Source organism: Drosophila suzukii, chromosome X (assembly GCF_043229965.1).
Source record: "Drosophila suzukii chromosome X, CBGP_Dsuzu_IsoJpt1.0, whole genome shotgun sequence".
Classification (NCBI taxonomy): domain Eukaryota; kingdom Metazoa; phylum Arthropoda; class Insecta; order Diptera; family Drosophilidae; genus Drosophila; species Drosophila suzukii.
Window position 1 is genome coordinate 8,422,135 of NC_092084.1, and position 24,890 is coordinate 8,447,024.

Here is a 24,890-nt window from a genome sequence, read left to right on the forward strand (position 1 = left end):
ATAATTAGTATTATAATTATCATAACGAAAATATAATGTTATTATGTCGTGTTGGTATTCGTTAGTATTATTTCTCAGTTTGTTAATAACTCGTTGTTTAAATGCTCAGAAAATGTATCTAATATTTACTCTATAGGATAAGATGCAGGAACAAAAAATATCTTTAAATAAATGTATAAGCTAGGTAGTGCAATGTCCCATTGTCCATGCATCCTACTGTCCCTATCTACTGACTTATCTCCTTGAAAGCGACCATTTTCGTACCGCCCCACGTGGTGACCCCTTGAAAGCGCCGCCGTGGCAGCGCGGCCATTGAGAAGCGGTAGCCGCTAGCGGCAGCCAAAACAGTTGTACAACATTTACCGGTTTGTGGGGCACGCAGTTTGGCTGGCAAAAAAACAAAGTACATATAAGCCCAACAGCTGATCGAAAGCGATCTCTTTGGAGTTGGAGTTCCATTCATATTCATGAAAGCCAGCGGTCGAGAGAGAATCGGTACCACTCGCTCTCTGCAACACACTTCTCCCTCTCTGACTCGCTCTCTTTGGGCTGCAATGCGCTGGCTTAAAAGTTTACGACTGCGCAGGCGCGCCGCTCAGACCGTTGATGGCGTTCGCAGCGACCGCTTGGCACACGTCGCGTTTTTAGCCGCCAGCGCGTTTTAAACCGCCAACCGCCAAAGTGCGTTTTTTAACCCCTGTAAGCCCCTCCTAAACGAATGTGTTTTGTGTTTGCCTCCATCTAGGAAGTGTTTAATGGCTTAACTTCTACACCATACCATACTGTATATATTCAAGAGAAACAAATAATACGCTTCATCGCCTTTATTTTCATTTGAGTTTTCACTTTACCTACTTTTTTTTAACGCTTTTTGTTCAAGTGCTCAAAGTTTTGATGGCGCGCCATTTCCGCATTTAGGAAAAAAAGTGCTTGAAATAATTACTACTCGAAACTCTAACGAAATGCAAATTAATTACAAATAATCGAATGAAATAAGTTTGTTTTTTTGGATTTTGTGTGTGTGTGCATTGTGGTTCCGCGCTAATAGTTTCCTGCATAACAACAACAACAGCAGCGGCAGCACCAGCAGCGATTACAATAATAATAATGAAAACAACAACTTTTGACCAAACTGGCCAAATAAAATTGTTGCGAAAGTGTTTCTTTTTTGTTTAGTTTTTTTTTGTATTTTTGTATTTTGCGTTGCATGTGGCAGCGAAGGCAAAAGCAGCTGCTGCAAGTCAAGTTAACTTGTTGCCGTTGCTGCTACCTAACAAAATAAATTTTATTTTTATGACTTTTATGCGAAGCCGATAAGATGACAGGCATAACAACAATAACACTAGGCTGCAGCAGCGGCAGCCAAAAAAAACAACTTTGGCTGCAACTGCAACACAATAGCCACAAGTTGGGAATAAAATTTGGGAGGCAAATCGAAGCTGGGTTGCTCTTTATGTTCGAAGATATACCTTATAAAAGGATATATCATCATTTGTTTTTCGGACTATGAAAAATTAATATCTAAAATGCAATGTATATACAAATGTAATTGGCTGACACACAAATATCTCTAAGGGACAATGTAAAATGTATTTAAAATTTTAAATTAATGTACATACTCAAACTGAATTCCTTTAAATATTAAATATATTATTTTTTATTTAATTGAATATTTCAATTTTAAAACGTTCCCTTCTTATCTTGGACATTCTAAATACTCGTAGATAAACTTGGTGACCAAAGGATTTTCCTAAGCACTTTTTTCTATACATTTAATAAACTCATAACTTAAAAATTGTGAATTCCCAATCCATGTACCTTTCCTGATTTATTAGAGTATTTTCTACAGCCAAGTTGGAGTGCGTGACCCCCAGCTCACATGGGCACCAAAAACTCTGCCTCTGTGTGGGTTATTATATCTGTGTACCTTTGTATCTGTATATTTGTGGCCAGACTTGCTCTTGGACCAAAGAAAAAAAACAAAAGAAAAACCAACTTTTGAGCCTGATCCCAGTTAAATCCACTTGAATGCCCGAAAGTGAAATTTCACTTTGCAGTTGTCGTTGCTGTGTTTGTTGTTTTGCAGCTGCCTTTTTTAATTCATTTCGAACAATTGTCATTACGGGGCGGTATAAATGTACCACAAAAAAGAAGTGATTTCATAATAATTTATTAGAATTTTACCAAACGCACAGAAGAGACCAAAAAGCCAAGGCAAAAACATATAAAGATGGCAGCGAGCAAAATTAGCAGCAAAATCTGCAGGAGCAGCAGACCAAAATCATCAACTTCATCATCACCATCTTCAACATCGGAAAAACCAGCAGATACAACGAGCCAAATCAACAGAGGATTAACACTAAATCACTTAGTGATCTGCGGTTGCCTGGCAATAATCTCCATGGCATCTGTAACCATGGCCAAACCACCGGATCAGGAAGCTATCCATCACAAAAATGGTAAGTTTCAAACACTATGTGTATCTCTCTGTGTCTGTGACTTAATTAGCTGGCTGTGAAAGTGAAACTGAAGCTGAAACTCTTTCGCTGCCCCGAGAATTATGGGGCTTAAAGTCATCAACATCCACCGGCGGCCAATGGCCAAAGACTCTCGACTTGGGATCAAGTTGAGCAGCTGCTGATGGCTTTGATTTGTGGCGGCGGCGCTTTCACTTTGCCAGCCTTTGTTTTGGTTTTCGTCGAAGTAGAGATATAACATGGGGGATAATACTGAAATTTAGTTTTATTTAAAAACCTATAGATAGTTGTCTTTCTGGAGGTTTTTCTAGAGAACCTCTTAGGATTTTAATAGTTATTTTACAATGTTTACTTGTTTGTTAAAGTAGAGATATAACATGGGGGATAATACTAAAATTGATTTGTTTTTTGGTCTTACATTTTAAGGAGAACATTTAAAGATCTCGAAACTTAATTTCATAATTTTTAACTTTATCTAACAAGGTAGATTTGGCTTGCATAGGGGGTCAATAAATTTGTAAACCATCTCAAGTTATGATATTTTGAAGGTTAATTCTATCAGCAGGGTTGAAAATCACACATGTGGCTTACTTCGCTAAAAGCGATTACAAAATTTGTCATTGGTTTGGTTTCAGTTCAATTAAAATGTGAAAAATCTCAGCTAGAGTTGCTAATTTGTCGGCAACAGTTGAGTAAGCCATATAAAACAAAAGGGCGAAAAGAAAGTCAAACAAATTAATCAGCAGAAACGAAGATGTAAAAAAAACCATATAAAAAGGTGGTCTGGAACTCTGGGACTGGGGATATGATACCACCGAAAAAAAACAATGCCAAAGACATTTTCCCAGACATCTCGCGCTGCTCTTACGACATCTTCGGCAATTACTGGAAGAGTTGTAACTCTGTAGACTGGTGATTGAAGATCGGGAAGCGAGGGGGAAAACGGGGGTATGGGGACAAGAGACCCACAGACCGCATTTTCCACTTGCTTCCGTATGCTGGGTTAATTTTCCTTTGTTGTATGGCAAGACAACTCCATCTGGCCGTTCATCTGCCTTTTCCCAACCACTTTTCCCCCCAGTCTCTCTCTGTGTGTCATTATGTCATTGCAGCCTGTACCATTTACCAATTACCATGCACCTTTTCCCTCCACTCGACGCTAAAAACATTTCCCCTGTGACATTTTCCTGGCCACAAAACAATACAAAAAAAATAATAATAGAAGGGCCACAAAAAACCTGGGACTCGAGGAGAATTTCAAAATATTTTCAAACTGTTTTGATCTGATCTGATGTCAAAAATATAAACAAAAGCATTTGTTTAAATCGTTAAACAATACCATGTACAAAAATTACGATATTTACACTGTCTTTCTAAGATTTATAGAACCTGAAAGCACTTAAATATTGTTTTTTCAAATTTAATAATATTGTATCCATTTAAAAATGTACTTTTAACGAACAATAATGATTTTAATATTGCTTTATAATTCATGTAAACTTCAATAACATGCCTCATTACATTTTGTTTCCATTACTTGACTAGTATTTATGCAAATGCAAGTAATTTCAGAACACTTGAGGTCGGTGATAAATGTTTATCTTAATTTGATTTTTATTTATAGCTTGTAGCACACAAATTAATTATGCAAATTCAAGTACAGCTTCAATATTCTTTATACAATAACTTGAAATACCCCAAACAAAAATTTGAAGCAATCTTCATTATAGTTTCGAATGCTTGAAACAATCTTTTGTGGCTGCAGATGTGTCTTAATATTTAGCAACTCATTGGGCCAAAGTCAAAAACCACAGATTGCATCACGACCGCAGTTACAGCTACCTTGTGACAATTTCCCAGGCCACGGGTATGGTTATATGGCTTATGGCTTGTCAAAGAGATGTATACATATATATAAGATCTGAACAATCTGCGCACTGATGATGACGCCCCCAATTTGGGCCACAGATCTCAACTCTCAACCATATAATGATCACATTGGATCCGAGATTCGAGATCCGAGAAAACGAGGCGGCAAAATGCAAGCGGAGCGTACAACAATTGCCATTCATTTGCACAATGAATGAAATTTAATGAGCGCACCTCGCATAACACAAATAATAAGTACGCGAAATAATAAGTGAAAAGACCTCTCGAAATAGCCAAAAAATGGAGGAAAATACATGCTCAAAAAATTAAAAATAAAATGAGCTGAAACGGACAAACGAATCTTGGCCATAACGTAATAACCAGAGGTAGAAAAGAGCCAACAATCGAAAAGCTAGCACTAAGGCATAAAATCGATGTGGCATGCAACATTATCTGGTACACAGAAAAATATTTATATATCTTTGTTTAGTGATTTGGGTTTAATCTTGATGTAAAATAAAAAAAAGATTCTTTGAAGCACAACAAAAATAGAAAGAATCTAAAAAATGTATACAATTACTCAAAGCATCTTGTTAAATATTATTTTAAACTTTTTCCCAGTGTAGCCGTAGCCTTTCATGATGTGTGTACCAAATTCGATTTATTATTTGTACAATTTACGAGCATCGATCGCCGAGGGAGACAGAAATCAGGAGATCTGGTCACGTCAACTACCCAATCCCAATTTTGTATCTCTATCTCCATCTTCGCCTTCTTCTTTTTCATTTTCATTTTCTGGGGCTACTGAATTTGCTACCACATGGGTTTTAGGCTTCTTGTATTTTCATTTTAGCCGGGCCGTGGGCGTTGTTGTGGGCGTTTGTGGTTGTTTTTGCGGTTGACAGAAGATCGGAGGGGATATCGGGGTTTTTTACGGCCCAATTTGATCAATTGAAATTGGAAAATTGATTGAGGTGTTATTTCTTACTGGAGATTGCAGGGAAAATAGAGCAGACTGATTGCTGTGTGAAGTTTGTGTGGTACAAAAAAGTAATGAATTGGAAGCATTATTAAAAATCAATGTAAATTCTTCTTGTTGTTGTTTATATTAATAGCTGTTATAAAATATTATTTTATATTTTTTAAGATATGACTGATTTCAGATCTAAAAACACTAAGCCTGTGCAAGCAATCACGAAAAACATAAAAAGCCTAGGCAATTTCAAGCCGGATCATAAACAAAATTTTTCTTATAAACGAAGCAATTTTGACCTTCAGGCTGAAGAGTTTTGGTTCTTAATTAACTGCTTAATTTATTAAGACTTAGAAAAAATATTATTTTAATATTGGAATACCATTCGACCTTTTTGGGTGTTGCTTTATTTTTAAATCATTCTAATTTTAAAAAATTTTTACGTGATTCCCCTAAGCTTGCGGTTTTCTTGATCGATTTGTGTGCCTTAATTTTGGGTGTGCAATTTGGGGATTTTCTTTGCTGCCCATTTACCATGAAGGCGTTTCTTCGCCTTCTGCCAGCAATTAACATTTCGAACTTTGGCCAAATGCCGCCTGCAAAGTATAAGTACATAAAAATTGGAACAAAGCCCCAATTCGTTTAGCTTTAGTTTCGATGCTGTTTGTTTTTTGCTGCTGTTGTTATTGTCTTTGTTAATGCCGTGCATTGTGTTTAGAGGCTGTTAAATTTAAATGGTGAGTCTTAACCTTTAAAAATTAAATTCGGCGAACTGTTTGAATGGGAACCGCTAGACTGAGTGTAATTACACACTTTTTCGGGGCACTGTGTTTGCGTTTCGTTATTGGGCAATATGAGAAATCGCAATCACAATATCGCAATCGAAATCGAAATCAAATTCGGAGGCAAGATCTTGAATAAAGGCCGAAAGAAATGCCGCTACATCAATCAATTTGGGAAAACAAATGGTGTCGCCAAACGGTAGCGACAACCCAAAAAATGCGAATCGAGCAATTTAAACTGATCGTAGATCGTTGATCATTGAGTTATGCAAATGGGGCTATCGATAACACACACTCGATGATTCGTTTACATAATCCACGGATTGAATGGGAGGTGGGTGCATAATTAGCCCGGCTCATTAATATTTTTGCTCTACATTGGGCGAAAGTGGCAGCGCAAATTAATCAAAATCAACACATCGAACCGCAAAGTGCGGCACATTTGATATCACGCTTGCCTTTTGTTTTGCATATTTTTCAAATCGATTTTATTTGCAACATAAAAAAGCTAATGAAAATGTGCGACACGCTGGGCAGGAGGTTTCTACACAAATCCCATGGATAGATACACTTTGCCTTTGGTTTTTTGCTTGCCAGATTACAAGATATTTTAATAGGTTTTTTTATGGCCTCTGAAAAATGTTCTAACTTGAAAGCACAGAAATTAAACTAGATTTTGCAACTATAAAGTTAGAGCTAACAAATTAATCATTTAAAATAAGATTTTGTAATGCGAATTTGAATGGTGAGTTAGTTCTGGTAGTTTATGGGAAACATTAAAGAATACTTTAGGCAATTTAATGCTTTAATAAATATCTACTAACGATAAGAGTGGAGTAATATGTATTTAAATACGTTGATATAGTTTCTGTATATTTGTAAAACTATTACTCTTGGGGTTTCTGGAAAATGTTGAACCATAATAATCTACCTTCAAGAGTATCTACATTTCGTACTATACACTTTCCATTTAAAGCACTTCCTCCGGGCTGATTAATTGCGTTTTGTTAGCTTCGCTTTTTGTCCTAACATTTCGACTGCGATTTTGCAGTTACAAGCGATAAACTTGAGTTCATTTTATTTTATTTTATTTTACTGGTGCCTTTGTGTGTTTCAGTGTTTCGGCGATATTTGGCGCAATTTGTTGAACAAAACGGTGTGGCAATCGACTAATTCGAACTTAATGATGTCTTCTTTGGCTTTCGCAGGGAAAATAACATGGATAAACGAATATAACGTAATTGCTCGGTGCGTTGGCCCATTGGACATTATTTTGAACGTCGCTTTGAGCCGAGCATTTTGCCCATTTTCGACACGCACCGCTGGCCATTGCAATCAATCAAAACTCGGCAAAGTTCCATTTCCCGAAAGCCAAGCCGAAATAAAAAAATAAAACGGTAGAGACAACAAACAAAATAAACGCAGCTTTTGGAGAGGTGAATGCAAATTGCGTTATGAACATAATGATCGGTTTGTGGGGAGTGTTGTAATAATCGCCTCCCCCCATTCCCAATCCAAAGTTTCCGACAGAAACAGAAAATCAATCAGCCATCAGTTTTGCAGCTGCCGAAAATGCTCGGTTATTTGGGGATCGTTTTTTTTCTTTGAGGATTGAGGATGAGCCAACACCATTTGGGTAAACAACTATCATTGGGGTTTTGTTTGCACTGCCAGCTGTCAGCCGTCATCGAATTGGATGGGTTTTGGGATCTGGGCTGGGTGTTCAGGATTTGTTGTTTCTCGGGTCCACCACTCGAGAGACCCCAAATATGAATCCGAGTCCGAGTGTGTGTTGCTTTAATGGTTCCCCCACTTTCGACCCGGTGGCATCGAGTGTGCTCCACTCTGATTACAATGTTTCCAAAGAGCCCCGAAATACATCATTATTAAATGGGGGTTATCACTGGGTCTGGTTTATTTAGTAATCAAGTTGATGGTGCAGATTTACTTAATAGCAGGTTGCTTGATTGATAAACATTTAACAATCAAATATCATTATATTGCCTTGATTTTTTATTTATTTTATAGAAACCACAATAACTTTACTTTAACGCTTTTTCAAAACATATTCCACTCAGTCGCCTAACAGACAGTTTTCCCACCGCAATTTTCAATCTGAAAACAACCCATGCAGTCAAATTAAGATCTTTTTGCTGACACTTTCGAGCCGAAAATAGCTTGCAGCGTTTTCGTGTCTTTTTAGCCGCGTTTTAAGCTGCTCGACCATTAGATTAATTGCATAACAAATTACCACTAAATGCCACAGAGCGACAAATGGCCAAGCGGAAAAGGTATCGGCCATCATATCACGTATACTATATATATACGAATGTATCGTATTTATTTCGGATGTGGCAAAATAATAAAACTAGATGGCCAAGAAGGTGGCATTTTGCATGTGTGTGGTATCGCAAAAGGAGTTGCTCCCATAACTTTTGGCAGCACTTTTGGGTACTGAGCAGTTTTCGAATTCTCTTGAAATTCTTTGAAGCACAAGAAAAAGTTGTCTTTTAATACTTCTTAATGTTTTTTAAACTGAAGATGATGTATCAACCATAAATGTGCATGCATTTTCACCGTTTTTGGGACGTTTTATTTGTCCCCTAACCTTCACCTTGTTGGCCAAAATGAAAAAAAAACTAAACGAATTGGCTCGAAAACGCTGGCTGCACATTTGAAAAAAAACCGTCCCCTGTCCATTTGTCCGATGTACGTGCCATGGTCTCTAGTTCCAGGCCAAAATGCTGCCAGTTTTGGGCTTTTGGCCTGGAAACGTGTTTGCGTTTGCTGACTCAGTGTGCTCTGCTCCCAATGTTTACTACTACTGCTCAATGCCCAAATGCTCACTGTCCGCCGGGGCGAATGAGATATATCATGGATATATCGTGTATATATCACGCATACGCCAAGTGTGCAATTGCAACCTAATTAACCATTCAGCCACACAAAGCGATATGCTCGTACCTACGAAGCCATTACATTTCATTTCATTCCATATCGTTTGACTTTATTTGATTTGATTTCATTTCATTTCATTTCACTTGCCGCCTCTGACCGCCAAAAATTGCCAAGAAAAAATCGGTTGGCTTGAGTTTGTTTCTTTAGGGCGCGTGCGCCCTTGTCTGTAAATATTTTGAAAGGGTCTAGCGCAGCCAATCAAAAACATAAATTGGCAGCAATCAAATCGAATCCGAAAGCCGCATCGTTAATCATTTCGGGATTTTGCACAGTCTGATTGTTTGTAATTTATTGTGATGTGTTTTTGATTCGGTTTTGATGCCTTTTACCTCTCTATTGGCTCGCAATTAGCCAGTGGCGATTTCTTTGGGCGTGGATTGTACAGCACGTGCCGGTTATAAGCTACCTTTTTTGCTTCAAACTCTATATTCTTAACTTTTTACACTGCTCTACATTAACTTTGTAGTACCTTATAATATGATGACTCACTTAACTGTTGGACAATGTTGTTAATACTTAAAATACAAAATATAAAATGAAAGTTTCGTATTTTGAAAAACTTGATGCTATTTAATGTAAAGTCTTTATAAAATCTAAAATATTTTATAATTAAGCACATATCCTTTTGCAACACTGGCCATTTCAGTAACATAACTAACAACCGTTGCAAGGTTAATCAACACGTATTTAAGCACTTGATTGACTGGCACATGCAATCGTAGGGATATCGATATGGTGGTGCAGAACCTACCTCTGTCCAAATCACCGCACCCACCAGGTTTGCAGAGTTGCACTTCGAAGTCGAGATAGAAGTCGATGTCTGACTGACAGCACCCACTCAAAGGCGCAGCTCGAAACATTGCACAAGCGTCAAGAAGTACATGAATGGGTTTCTGAGCTTGCAGTACAAGAATAAATATGTCTATGTGCAAATAGATACAATGCCTGGGCACTCATGAGATACGATGCCCAGCGAAGCGCTCAGCCACTGCACAATGATCAGTGAGGCATGCAGAGCCAGTCAGTCAGTCACTCAGTCAGTCAGTTAGTCAATCATTCAGTCAGTCAGTCAGGCAGTAGAACAAAGTATGGAAAATGCGAAAAACCTCAGAAACAAAACGCAACTAACTAGCCCGTCCTTGGCCAGTCAGCATTATATATAATTATTTCTACAAATTCTTCATTCTTCATTCACCGCGATCATGATGTGATCATGAGGCTCCGATAGGGAAGAACGTTAGCGGGTGTACGAGACAAAGACTTTAATAAGACCTAACGATGGGAAAAGTGTTCTAGCGAGAATGATTGCGATAGAGTAATTTATTGCATAAAAAGCTTGATTGTACAGAAAGAAAAATTAATATGATATGATGAGCAATTTTAAGATTTTACATGATCCTAAGAAAAAGCAAAATAATTTGATAATAATCAGGATTTTCTAAAACCATTGTGTTGTCCCTTTTTAGTACTATTCACTTCTTCAAAGTGAGAAATCATAAATGAAAATCTTATTTCTCCGTGTATTAACACTATTATTACCACAGAGCTGTGATCCAACATAATTTACAAATAAGGTAATTGTCTCTAGCATGATTTTGCTACGTGTGTGGAAGACCCTGAGGGTCACACACATATTTATGTCATGCAACAGTTAGCGGAGTCATAAATAATATTTAAAAGAGCCATTTAAATGCTATTATTGCGGCTGTGCGACTACGAGTGCGACTACAACACAAAATCACACAAAACCACTGCAACTGCGCTTGGCCAACCAACCACCGAACCACCAAACCACCGCCAACTCGCTGAGTGAGTGACTAACTGGCAGTTTCATTAGATTAATAATGGTAACAAATACACATAATGGAGATCAAGTGCTCGGCAAGCGGACTGCCATCGTTTTGCCAACAGCCAATATACCCTGCAATCAGATTGAGGGATTTGTCTCTCGGGGATTACCAATTGGTAGAGAATGATTACAACTTCCTGGTCGAACAATGTATTTATGGGTGAGATCATAACTGGTTATTAATGGTGGGTGACCCTGAATTGTTCAATTATTGTGACATGACATAACACTCCTGATTTGTCCTGACGTACTATCATATCACCAAGGTAATTCGGAGATTATTTCCTAAGGAATGGTTCCTTTGAAGCTAAAGAACAACTTTGGTGACCTCGATTTTGAATAAATTTACTCCTTACGACTACTATTACAATGACATTACCAAGCTTAATTCTTTTTCTATTATGTTTAGATTCCATTTTTAAAACATATATAGTAAAGTTGTAATGATATTGCCAGCAGAGGTGACCCCGACACATACCTTTTTCTCTACATCTTTTTGAATCTTCCACCTTTTAGAACCCCATTGATGGCCTCGATAAAATAATTACCTCTCTAACTTTAATTGTTTGGGCTCTTGGCTTTTAAAGCGTTCTTCACACCCCATTAAAAAGATATATACCCCTCCGATTTTAAGTACTTTTTAAAGACAGACAAATATGACTTATCAGATGGGATCGAGCAGCTAATGTGCCTTGTGTTCTCAGTTACGTTTCGATGGCATTTGTGATGTTCGTGAAAAGGCACTACAAATCATTTCTATTTCCAGATGCTGGCCAAGAATTCACGAGCCAAATGTTTGACATTTAAGCATTTAAACGTGGCTATATGGCTGGCATTGTTGTTCTTGGCTTGGTTTTGACATTGAAGCTCATCGAGGAGCCAAATCGAGGAGATCGTAGATCGTTCGACAGCTCTGCTCCGCTAATAATTTATGGCATTTTCACAACGACCTAAGGTCAGGCATTAAGTAATTGTTGTTTATTGGAAAATGTCATGTTCAATTAGTCGATCGATCGGGCGACCAATGTCAGGCGAAGAGTTCTGAGCTACAGATCTTCAAATGCGAATTGCTGTTAACAAATTGGAGCTATGGAGGTGGTAGAACAGGTGGCACTTCCCATTTTCATGTCCGATTCCCAGCTGGGGCTCAAAACCCCTGGGCTTTTTCGGGCATTACAACACTTAACGCATTGTAAGCCATTAACCCAGACAATAGCCCTGATGTTAGCCGGAAATATGGCCCCCGGGTGGGGGAAAACGAAATCAGAAAGAAAAACAAAAAAACGGGCTCTAACTACAAGCGAAACTCGGTCTGGCGTAAAACTGCAGCTTAATGAATCACTTCAATGACAATGCCGGGGTCAAAATAAAACTTAATGATAACACACACTCAGTCGAGAGGTTAATGGGAGAACGCCGAGACTGGAACTAAAATCTTTCGAGAGGGCAGAGATTAAGTCAAGAATGGTTACTGGAACTAAATTCAATTTAAGGCTTACCTTGGGCTTGAAAAGGTAGAATGTAATTACACTTACAATCCAATTATGAATTGGTACATGAGATATATTAAAAGAGACCACAGTCTCTAGGGATGATTAGCCCTAAGGTATCAAGAAGGTTTTACCATTTGTGGTAGGTTTTAATTAAAGCAATCTAACTGGCTGAACCATTTTAAAAACGTAATTTCCCAACAATGAAAGCACTGAATATGTAAAACTTAAAGTAGTTTCCTTGGAATTGCAATAAAAATGTGCCAGTGGATTGCAAAAACATGTTAACTTCTATTTTAGCCTTGGCTGAAATGCGGAGAAAAGATGGCGATAGCAATCTAAACATCTCATGATACATTTCCCGGATGAAGGAAAAATCGTGCTGTGACTAACTTTGATTTATCATATTGTATTAGATCAAGGCATGGCAACTCAATTAAAGTTCAGGCGGTGTACACGGTGAAGTTGTCATAAATAAAAGCGGTAGCCGGAGACATTTTAGGGCGGGGGGACGACACTTTATGGATGCTATTTATAAGACAAGCACTCGGCAGACCCATAAATCAATAGCAATGCACACCGTTGAGTGGAAGATTTATATGAAGCACTGAAGCGGGAATGTACCTAGTCGTGCACAGAGAGAAAAGTGCGAATTATATTAAATATTATGATAAATTTGATGGATTTACATGTGATTTTTGAGCTGCCATGTTGAAATGATGTGATTTATACGGTTTGTTATTCATATGGCTTAGAAAAAGGGAAGATATATATTTTAAATGTATCCCTTTTTGATTTGCCTCTGTTTAAATTCACAACTTGATAGTTATTTCAAACTGATTTTTTCCCTGTGCACATAAAGTTGGATTGTTTATGCATAGCTCCAAGCTTATGGCGATCATGTTGGCATGCCGGGCACGAAACTGTAACTCAGGCTCAAAACTGAAGCTAAAATTGAAATGGAAATTGAAACTGAAACTTAAACTGAAACCGAAGCGGAGAGCGAAGCAAAATTGACTTGGCTCATGGCTAAAAGATGGCTAATTGCCGAGGGACGTGTGCTGTGTGTAGAAATTAACTCCAATGCTAAAGTTAGAGCACGTTATTCAAATCGGAGCAAACTCATTTATCAAGCGGCGCAATTACGGCTCTTCTCTGCCATAAGTGTCTTGGTGTTCAAAGTTTAAAACCGAAATGGATATGAAATCGAAATCAAAAACGAAAACGAAACTAAAAACCGAAGCGAACAAAGGCATTCTAAATGAAATGATTGGCGAAGACTTTAATTCTATGTCATTTGCTTGTAGCGAATTGAATTGAAAATTGCCATCTGCATGCCGAATGAGCGGTTTGCTGTGTGCTCGGCATAATTGAACCACTCCCACCCAATCGCCACCCCCAGAAGTTTGTCCTTGTGGCGCGTTCGTGTCTTGAGTCTTTTGTTTCGTTATTGGATTCTCATTTTATTTTTTTGGTGGCCTGACATTTGGCGCTGCAGAATTCTTCTGCCTTTGTTGGTCAAGTTAAATGTCATCCGCTTGCTTTGAACTTTAAAGTTCAAGTGTGCAGCAAGAAGGCCCCACAATTATTATTAATATTCCCCTCCAGATGGGTTGGGTATTATACGAATTTAGTCCACAGACCCGCAGGTCTATCTATCTAATGACTGACCAATGCGGAAGTTATACATCTTCAACTGGGATCGAGGAAGAGCCATTCTATTTTTTTTTTGCAGTTTAGCAGGGCCAAGGCAAATGGAGCACACCCAGTTTAAAATTGACGCGAATGATGGATAGGTCTTTAGACACTCACGTACCAAAAAATGTAGTTCATTTGGAACGAGCAATTTCAAAAACTATGTATTACCCACATAAAATCTTAATTGCCCAGCGTTATTTTGAGACCCACAACTTTGAACTAGAATTTAGCTTAAAACCAATTCAGATTTAATTTGTAAGCCATAAAGTTTTTGACTTTGCAATATTCCCGTCAAGGGTAGATCTTCGATGAGTTATTACCATTCGTACTTTTGCTCATCACACTTTAGGGCGTGCCCCTCAAAAAAAAATCAGTTTGTGGCAACCTCGACCGACGGATTTTCTCAGCCAGCTAAAGGCGATGAGAAAAATGCAAATTTAATTATGCCCCAACAACAGCAAACATTGTAAATGGCAGTCAAGTTTACTTGTTTGTTTGTTTTGTTTAGTTCGTTGTTGTCTAGCGTTGTTTCTGCACTTTTCATTAATTTGGTTGTTTGGGTTTCGGTGTCACTGCGACGAGGCACTGCCCAGCTGTCCCAGACCATGGCATAGAAACCATTTATTCTAACATAATGATCGCGCACCCACTCCATCGCCATCGCCATCTCCACTACAACCATTCAGGCCCCCGATCTCCGGGTGATAATTTATAGCATCGAGTATACGCCGTGTTAGTCGTGTAAGCATCTTTTTCGCGCAATTACAACACAGAAAGAAAAATTGTTACCAAAATGTAATGATAATAAACGGAAGAAAATCTAGAGATGAATTTGAACTTCTCAAGATAAATTGTCATACACAAAAGCGGTTAATTTGCACAATTGAAAAATGTGATAATGGGAAATAGCCGAAAATTGAAAAAGTAATCAAGAGCAAGATGACACATATTGTCTAATCCTTTTTAAGATAAAATATAAAATCCATGTGAATATCTATCCCATTTTTTCTATCTGTGTATTGACAATTAATGGGCAGCATGTGCTGGCCAAGTGGTTAGTGGTTAGTCTTGAAATGCGATTCTCGGCGACTCGTCCGAGTGGATATTTCTCAGCCAAGTTCTACGATTTTCCCTGCCCCAACACCCGCAATCGCCATGTCCATCTCCATCCCAATAACAACTGACATTGACCGCCTGCATCGCCGGCCGGCTAACTGAGTTGAAAACTTCGAAAAACTCAACTAGCAGCTGAGTCATCATCATTATATTGCATTTTGCTTACAGCATAGCCATCATGCCATGGAGCTGGCCAGATTCTTTTCGGCCAAGTCAAGTGCAATCGAATTGCAAATGAAGACAAATGAAGTGGCTGGCTTGCTGCCCCAAGGTTGCCTCGCCTCAATGCGGAAAAACATGACAAAAAGGCGGGGAGCTACCATAACTAAACGAAAAAAAACAACTGACAGAAATAAAACAGCAAGTAGAAATAGAGACACAGACAAAACTGTCATTAAAATGTAACATAAAAAGCAGCTAATTGCAAACATTTAGTTATGTATGCAAGCTGCTGAAACGACCTCATAAATAACCCACACGACAACTGTCATTGTGAAAATCCAACACCCTCAACACTTGCTGATTGCCAGCGAAATATCAAAGGTTGCTAAAATACTTACGTTGGTAACAGAACTGAAAGGGCTATTAAATGAGACTGAATGAGGTTGCATTTTGATTGCGGTTTGCTTTAGAGACTTTTCATGATAAACATTAAAAACTGTGGTGTTGTGACAGGAAACCTTTGTTTATTTAGCCCCCCCTCCCCAAAAAAAAGAAAGTTTTCTGTGCGACATTGACACCCAAGGGTCAGATCTAAGCCACAGACTTGATTAATACCAATCCCCCCAGACTCCGCCATTATAACCCATCCCCGAAAGCAATTGCATCCAACCTGTTGTGAAAGTGGCGAATGGCGCTTGCAGTTTTTGATTTGGCTGCAAATTTATGAGGTGCAGAGGAAAAGCTGAAAGGCTGAGGAGGTGGACACGAAACACAACCCACGACCCGATCTGTGTTTACACGCATGCGCCGCTGTAAGTGCCAACAAAGTGCCGGAAAATTTCATACCGCCGCTGATGAGTTGCCACAGGAGATGGGGATTTGGGAAGCCCGGGGGATAGGTGGTGACTGCAAGTCGCGACTGCGAAATGGGGAGTGCCCCAGAGCCTCGAAAATATGGGGAAAATGGATAAGGAATGAAATGAATATCATGAGTGGAGTGAGTGCCGTGAGTGATCGAGGGGCTTGGGAAAAGTCGGGGCGAGATTGGGTGAATATTTGTGGGCTGTTAGATCTTTATGTGCATTTATTAAAGGAAACCTGGAAATTAATTTAAAGGCATTTATTGTGGCTTTTATGGCTTTATTATACAACAGTTGCAGCCAAACTCCTTTGTAGTGTTGGTAAATGCCCAGAACTTAAGCCAGTGTTGCAGAATCATTTTAACCATAGGCTACATTATTGTTTTTGTCTCCTTTAAGTAAGAGGCTCTGCTTATTAACTAGCCAATGCCTCATATTGTATTATTTTTCCATTTAAAATGCCCCTATCTGTTATAGCATACCAACCAGTGTTGTAAAAACATTGTCTAAGCGTGTTTTCTCACCGCCCCATCATCATTTTGTCGCCTTGATTGAAGAGCCGCCTCTTGTGATCGCCACTTGGCATTTTTTCGCTGCACTTACAGCGATCGTTTATCGTGCGGCAGCTATTTCTCGTATTATTTTTTGTACTTCGGTGGGGCGCGATAAGTGGGCCTACCCAAAAGATGATGGCGATGATGATAATGATTATGATGGACGCATTGAGGCGGCCATTTAACGCCCACTTAGACACGCTTCCCATTGCTCCATTACCATTACCATTACTCATTGCAACAGCCGCAGAGGCAGACGCAGACGCACACAGATACTCGGGGATCCAGTAACAATGTGTTAATTATACGGCTGACGCCCACGTCGCAATCAGATACAATCGTTCGTAAAATCAGACACAATCGGCGGGGACTGAAGACTGAAAAATTAAAGAAGAGCCGTGGAGAAAAACTCGCAATGACGATCGTAGTGTGCAATTTTGTTGTAAGTGACTAAGCAGACATGCTCATGTCATGGTGATCGCACACCGATATGGTTAAGTATATAGATATGTTCATGTATATAAGGATGGGTATACTTGAGCACACACCCAGGAGTTTTTGTTGTGGGCACGACGCGCTCAATTTAACGCATACGCCCCATTGTACCACACCATCCACATGGACATCTACCCGAACATCTACATCGCCATCCCATCAGGGTCATCGTGTTACGAGTACTCTCGTATATATGTTTACCCACCATATATATCATCTGCCTTGGATCTCATTTCGCTAGTTCACTCCACTTTTCCTTTGGCTGATTTTATTGCGCTCTGTCTTTTTGGCACTTTCATAATTTGCAGGCAAAAACAAAGAAAATAGTGAGCAAGGCAACTTTAATTGGATAATGAATAAAGCAATTGCCACAGGTTTTACATTGTGAGTGACAAAATTTATGTACTAATTTTAATCCTCATAAAAAAAAATAAAACCTTTGGAATTTTGTTTTCAATCTGAGATAATATCCATCAAAATGCCAGAGCAATGTCACCTTCAATTTAACAAGTTAATTAAGATGCACAGTGCTAAACACGTAAACATATTTCTACTTAAAAAGTTGATTCATTAAACTTGCTCCCATTTTTAATCAGTTATGTATGTGCATTAATTTTATATATTATACAAAGTGCTCTAATGGAAATTTAAGAAAACTGATCATTACACATTGAAAAAAAAGGAAAACAAATATTTGAATTCCATGTTTGTTATGTATCAAGAGTTACAAAAGAGCCCTGAAAATAGTCAAAGGGCCAGAGAGAAAGTCGTTTTATTTGCTTTGATTTCCAAATCGATACCATTTCATTTTTGATTGCCAGCCTGTGGCTCAAAAACGATGATTGATGAACCACGGACAGACACTCCAAATCGCCGCCAATTGAGTTGAGCTGTTCGACAATTTTGTATCATTTGATATTGATGTATGGAAAACGCTTGCCGATGCAGAGAGAAAAATCTCTGTATGTTAGCTTTTAATAAATAGTAATATCCAAATGGGCCATTCGAAAGCCTAATCATGGCTTGTATAAGTCTTAAAAGACTTGATAAAGAAATCATTCTATCAGTATCAATCAATTCATACTCACTTACCTTTTTCCATCAGTGTGACTTTTCCCCATTTGCTGTGGGTGTCCTGTGTACGTGATCGATTATCCAGCAGCAAATCGGGGCAATTTCGAAAATTAGCCGAATCGTGCCACCAAATATCCCCCACTCAAATAAATAATAAAGTAATCTATACTTACCACACGACATATCGGCGTGTGTTTGACCCATTTCTGGCAGCAAGTCACTATCAAGAGCCAAAAATCGACGAAAACAGACTTTTCGCTTTGAGCCAAGAGTCGACGAAACCCAATTACACTTAACAAACTCATTATGTTCGGCATTTGCCAGTTGAAGCGAAAGATAAAGAAAAAAAACTACCAGCGGGTGTTGGGCTAAAATCAAAAAAAAAAAATAGCATGCAGTGAAAACTTTGAAAAATTTCAAAAAGCCAAAAAAAATATTTACAAGCAGCAGCAGCAATTGTGTTGAAACGAAAATCGCATGCGAGTACGAAAGGCTTTTGGCTGATGAGGGTGGGGTCTTAAATATATGCTATTATATGGGGGAGATCGGGAGCTGCAGGGGCCAAAACATTTATGCCTAGAACACAGGCCAAAGCACACAACATTTATGCCAGCTGCCCGGCTCACATTATTATCGACTTTTATCGATACGACATTTGACTGCCCAGCCAGACCCAAAAAAAAATGAGAAACGAACAAAAAATGTACAAAAAACTGCAGAACAGACCTCAAAAACCAAAACTCGGGCCAAAACTAGAGTGTAATTGAGTTGGCATACGACTTCGCATCGCGTTAACTGAATCTGGCCCAAAAATCCAGTGGCCACGAAATGAAATGCCTGAAAGATGTGGAGATTGAAGGTGCCAGAATGCAGGCCAATGCAAAAGTATTTAACGCATTTCGAAAACTATTAACCTCATGTTTAATTACAGAAAATAATAGTATAAAATTATTATTACCGTTGGCAAACTCAGCAACCATAATTTTCAAGCTTTTTAATAATTAAAAAAAACTATGAACGAATTTGTTAAATTTTAGTATTTATATGGTTATTAAATGCATTAAATAATAGTTTTATATTAAAAATAGATAATAATGAGGTGTTATGAGTTATTCTATGAAAATAAAAACCTTGCAAAGTTTATTGATTTAAGTAGAGGGTTTTCTGAGCCACATTTGCCAGAGGAAATGTCATCTTCTGCAGCATTTCCTGCTCCACTGAGTGATCTTTAAAACTACAGACGCATGTTCGGCAACACATTTCACCACTCGATGTCTGAACATCGCACAAGGGCTCCTCGAAAAACAAAAACTCGAAACACCGAAGCCCTCAAAGCATTCGAGTGGTTTTCTTTGACTGATTTCTGATTTCTCCTCTTCATTTTGTATATTTTCAGCTGAATTCCCGGAAGAGGACAGCGACATGCTGATGGAGCCAAATGATTTCTCGCCAATCACCGTACTCAGATCGCATGAGCAACACTTCCATATGCCGCCGACTACGCAACTTCAGCCCCAAATCCAGGCCAGAATTCAGCCAAGAGCACAGCCCAGGCAATTTCAAGTGGCAGCCCAGCAAAATCCCGACGAGGAGGAGCAATTTCGACCCATTGCCAATCCGAATACGAAAATAGTGGGCGATTCGCATACACAGGCTGCCCAAAACTTCTATCCACCGTTCTACCACGAGGCACCACCTCTGGGTCACTCGAGACCCTACTTCGGTCATGGTCCTCCTGTGTCGGAGACCACTCCCCTGAACCTGCCCCTGCCACTTCTCGCACCCCAGCAGCAACCTCAGCCGGCAAATCAGCAGCGAAACTTCGATGCCAGCATACTGGGAAGCGGGGATTTCGGTGTCCTGAGAGGCGGAACCTTCTATCCGGAGGAGGAGATGCCCTACCATCCCGAGGACAACAGTGACTACATCTATGGCGATGCCAACAATGGCCACGGACGTCCCTCCGAGGGCTTCGTGCAGAAGTACACCTATCCGGAGGAGCAGTTCGCCAATTTCCGGGACTTTGCGGATATCAATACACCCGCCGATTCGGCATTCTCGCAGTTTGTGGTTGTCTATGCGGCCAAGAATGCCACTGCTCCGCACTCACATCCGCATCCCAAGAACATATTCGAGCAGCTGGAGCTGCTGGACAGGGAAAAGGAGTTGGAGAAGGCCAAGTCCCAGCCGAAAACCTCATCCAAAAACAAGTCGAAGTTGTCCAAGACAAAGCTGCAGAAGAAGTACCGCAAGAAGGCGGGTCCCAAAATCCAGGATCCCCTGGAAATAGAGCCCTTATTGGCCCTCAGTTAAGCGTCTATTAAAAAAAAAGAATAGAAACAAAAACAAACAAAACCTAAAAAACACCCATCACCACTTTCGTTTTCCCTTGTTAGTTTTATTTATTTTATTTCGAGATGAATGCAAGCCACCACAAAAGAAAAGAAGAGCCACACCCCTATATCTTAGTGTTCATTTCCACAGAAACACCTGTATTGCAAAAATCTATACCATACTATATGCTACATATCAGTGTTTTTTTTGGTCTGTCTGCTTTTTGTCTCGCATCGTTTGTTAATTCTTAAACTTAGCCCGTAGTCTACTATATCTATATATATATATATATGTGTCTTTATGTCTTATACGCGTATCTAATGTAATTATTTTTTGTCTAATTGAGCATAATTTTATTATGTGTGTGTACATAAAACGAGAAATGTTAAATGTAATTTTAAACCTAAATAAAAACGAAATAAAAAACAATAACACATGCCTTTATTGAGCTATAAAGGAGGGGTTCCAATATAAAAATAAGTTTATTGTTTCTAAGATGTCTCGTATTTTGCATACAGTGCATTCAGCAAAGTTGTAAAAGAGCCCGCTGTGCGAAATATCTAAAAAAAAATATTTTTATGCGACATTTTTAATGGAAATATCATTGAAGTGCTCACCCAGACGAGTAGAGGTCTTCCCAGCACGAAAAAATAGGCACCCAGGACAGTTTCGTGTTGAGCTCTTTGAAGGGGAAAAAGTAAAAGCCTTCGATGTTGTGGAGAAAGTTTTTGCCAAGGTATCACCTCGTAGAGCTTCCTCGAAAATCCCTCAGCCTCCAAACGCACCTGTTCTGCACCAAAAAGATAGATGCACAACTGGGTGGTGACCACCATGGAAAAGAAACCCAGAAAGGCAAAGTTCTGATCGGTATGTGGCATTATGTACTGGCAAATTACGGAGCAATAGAGTACACAGATCACGACAACCTCAACGAAAGCAATCTCCATAAAGGTGATATTGAAATTTCGGACTAGCCTTAAAAGACGAGCATGCTCGGCAAAAAGCCCACTTAAACCCAAATCATAACGAGTTGGATCGGAGTGCTCCTGGATCCACATCAGCTGCTTGCCAAGGCGATGGTACTGGGAACTCAGGCCCAGGGCACACCATCCATATAAGGTATCCACTCCGGTGGTGGAGCAGCAAAAGAAGGCTAGCACGAATACCATCAGGCAGCAGTCCATTGCGTAGATATGCGGCTGAGATACGTCGTAGGGGAGGCTGTAACAAGCACATACAAATAACTATCTAACTATCTAACCCGTAATACTCTTTGGTAAGATTTGAAGGGATTTGAATACCTTTAATATCTTAAATACAACTCACAGCACTCGAAACGAACTGACTGGTGCAAACTCCCCCGTGGAATGGTATTTCAGCATGGTCAAAGCCACTGGCACAAGCAGAAAGGAGACACTTGTGCCGGCGCACATCATAAAGTAAATGGCAGCCATGAGTTGGCCCCTGCGACTCTGGGCTCGCCACTCCGAAACGCCAAGATCCTCGTCCGTAAAAGGCGTCTCAATCAACTGAATGAGGGCCACCAGGTCGTGGGACTTGGCCAAGAATATGGCCATCTTCAGCAGCGAGGAGATCATCTGCAAGCCGTGCATCAAGGCCTCGGAGCAGAGCACGATTTGGTTGCGATGTTGGACCATAAAAGCGCACACGGTGCAGAGTTCAAAGCCGGTGGCCAGAAACATAATGCCATAAAGCATCGGAGATCGCAGAACTTTGCCCTTTTTGCCATTGTTATACGGTTGCAAGTCCAGGCCCATGCGGGCAAAGGTGAAGCGCTGCGTCCACAGATTCCCCAGAAACACCTCGATTAGCTTTGACATTTCGCCTTTGAATGAGGGCTGGGAATTGCCTATCAAAGAAGTTCAATTAAATATAACATTTTCGGGGGCTGGCCGGGAAAAACTTTGGCCAGAACTCAAGTTGTCGCCTAATTGGGCCTTAAAATACAAGTTAATTTAGCGCCCCCGGGCAGGCGGAGAAACTTGGCTAAGTGAAACTGGTCGACTTGGCCAGCAAATGATTTAATTATACGCCCGGGGCGACTGTCCGTCTAAAAAAGCACCCAGCACCACCGCCAAACGCACCACTCACACTCATATGCAGGGTACCGTGGGTCTAGAACTTTATTTTAAAAATATAGAAATATACCATCTATGATCTCTTAATAATAATATCTCATTCAAGAGAAAATTTCATACTTTTCTATAAATAACATGATAATGTCGGCTTGATTAACATTTTGTTACATAAATTTGTATAAAAAATGTATTAATATTATAAAATATTATTGAGTAAAAGGGTACTTTATAAATTAAACAGTGCCATACCCAGAATTTAAGATAGATTCTTGAAATATTTTTAAAGACAATTTTAAATTGTAGTACCTTTATTAGACATATATATTTTTAAGCAACACAATATCTAAAACCAAGTTTCCTATTTTCCTCTAACCTATACATCTTAATTGCGCTTTATTTCCTTTATAAAGTCATTAAATTCTCCCATTCATTGCCCTCTAAAAACTAACTGAATTTATGGGTCTTTGGTACCCCCTTTCCCAACCTTTTATGGCTGCTCTTTCTGGCCCACTGTGCCCCGTTCGTCATGGTTAACGGTAACGCTTTGCTGCTGGTCTTACCGACTTTTTTATAGAGATATACTTACATACGAGTCGTATATATCTTTCTACGACCGCTGCAGTCATGGTCATTGTCCGCTAGCGGTTCTTGTTGCTGTGGGCCGACTTTACCGACTCCACTGATTTTGCTGCTGGTTTTGCATTGCGTTTGTCTATCTATTCCCGACTTTGGCATATGTTTTGACATTCGGAGGCTGGCACTTAATTTACGGCCTCACCTTAGTTCCCCCAGTCGCTTGTAGAGAACTGCAAATGCGATATACATGGTATAAATGAATGCCAAAGTCGGGGAGAGAGATCTGTTTGCAGTGCGTAATGAATGTACCTATGTATGTATAATGTACATCTGGTCTAAGTATTTTTAATTAACTGAGAAAACTAATTACAAAAACTCCCTGACCCGCCTTCAAACTGACAGAAATTCAATTAAGCGGCAATTGCCGCCCCTTGCAGATCGTGGGAAAATATATACATATCCAACTGTATATTCAGATAAATCCGAATAGGTAAACAAAGAATTTATTTGATCGCCGGGCTAATAAAATAGCGACAGCTGTGAGTTACAATAAATAGCTGACTTAGGGCACCCACTATATTTGGCTGTAAATCAACCGCCAATTGCCATCTTCAACGCGGGCCCACGCGGCGTATGCTTGATGTGCGGCATTTAAGCAATTTGCTAATTAATAATGGGTTGGCCAGCGATTCAAATCAATCGGATTCGACTTGCAAATGCCTTAATTAATTAATATGCACAATAAACGGCAATTATGGCTGTGGGAAAGGTGTGCAAATGATGAATGGCGAACTTATGAACTCCACTCGGAAAAATACAAAATATTAAATTAAGAAAAAATGAGTTTAAGTCTTTTACGATTTTTTAATGACGAATATTGGTTTAATGGGGAATTTTTGTTTGCCAACCAAGTGGCAGGTTAAACAAATGTCACATAGCTAAGAATGGGCAACTGGCACTCCTCTTTCAAATTTTTTCGCGGCCATTTGTCAACGCGCCCTGCCAAAATATTCGACGGAAATTAGAAACTGAAAATCAGAAAATTATTCGAGCCCCCCAAAAAGTAAAAAAAAACAGAACCAATCCAGAGAGTTGAAAATCCAGTCAAGCACCCACACGATCCAATGTCTGTTGTCTTAAACTGTGTTGCCAATAAACGCGGGCCATGAAAATTTGTACAAGCCACGGATTCGGTCTACAAATCTGGCGACAAGCGCAAAATCACCAGAAATCACCTCCAAAAAGCCAAAAAAATATAGAAATAAGGTTTACACACTTGGCATCCGTTTGTGGCCTTATTTTCGGTGCGGTTTTTTCGGGCTATTTGCGTTTCGTGCCGCTGAAAACTTTATTAATATCCAAATCGTGAGCTTAATTGAAATTTATTGTTAATGAAAACAAAATTATGGCCGGTACACCGAACTATGGCCACTTGACACGAAAGAACAACGCCAGAGAATCCGAAATGAGTTCGAATCGAACCGAATCGCCCACCGAAGTCACGAGTTTCTCAGCCAAAAGAAG

The 24,890-nt window shown here is 39.4% G+C and overlaps 2 protein-coding genes across 4 annotated transcripts; one reads left to right on the forward strand and one right to left on the reverse strand.

Moving 5' to 3' along the window:
* The first annotated feature begins 593 nt into the window (after positions 1 to 593).
* On the forward strand, positions 594 to 20,922 carry LOC108016663 (uncharacterized). Of its 3 annotated transcripts, none has more exons than XM_017083374.4 (3): positions 594 to 699; positions 2,196 to 2,459; positions 19,754 to 20,922. In XM_017083374.4, the coding sequence occupies exons 2-3, from the start codon at positions 2,231 to 2,233 to the stop codon at positions 20,668 to 20,670; spliced, it is 1,146 nt and encodes a 381-aa protein (XP_016938863.2). In that variant the 5' UTR covers positions 594 to 699; positions 2,196 to 2,230; the 3' UTR covers positions 20,671 to 20,922. The 3 variants fall into 3 exon arrangements, with proteins under 3 accessions (XP_016938863.2, XP_016938864.2, XP_016938865.2); XM_017083375.4 differs by having other exon boundaries at positions 601 to 699; positions 2,177 to 2,459; XM_017083376.4 differs by having other exon boundaries at positions 608 to 681.
* Positions 20,923 to 21,182: 260 nt separating this feature from the next.
* Or1a (Odorant receptor 1a) lies at positions 21,183 to 22,532 on the reverse strand. Its single transcript, XM_017083224.2, has 3 exons — positions 22,018 to 22,532; positions 21,309 to 21,912; positions 21,183 to 21,251 (listed from the first exon to the last, which is right to left on the reverse strand). Exons 1-3 carry the CDS (start codon positions 22,530 to 22,532, stop codon positions 21,183 to 21,185), a joined length of 1,188 nt encoding a protein of 395 aa, XP_016938713.2.
* Positions 22,533 to 24,890: the final 2,358 nt, after the last annotated feature.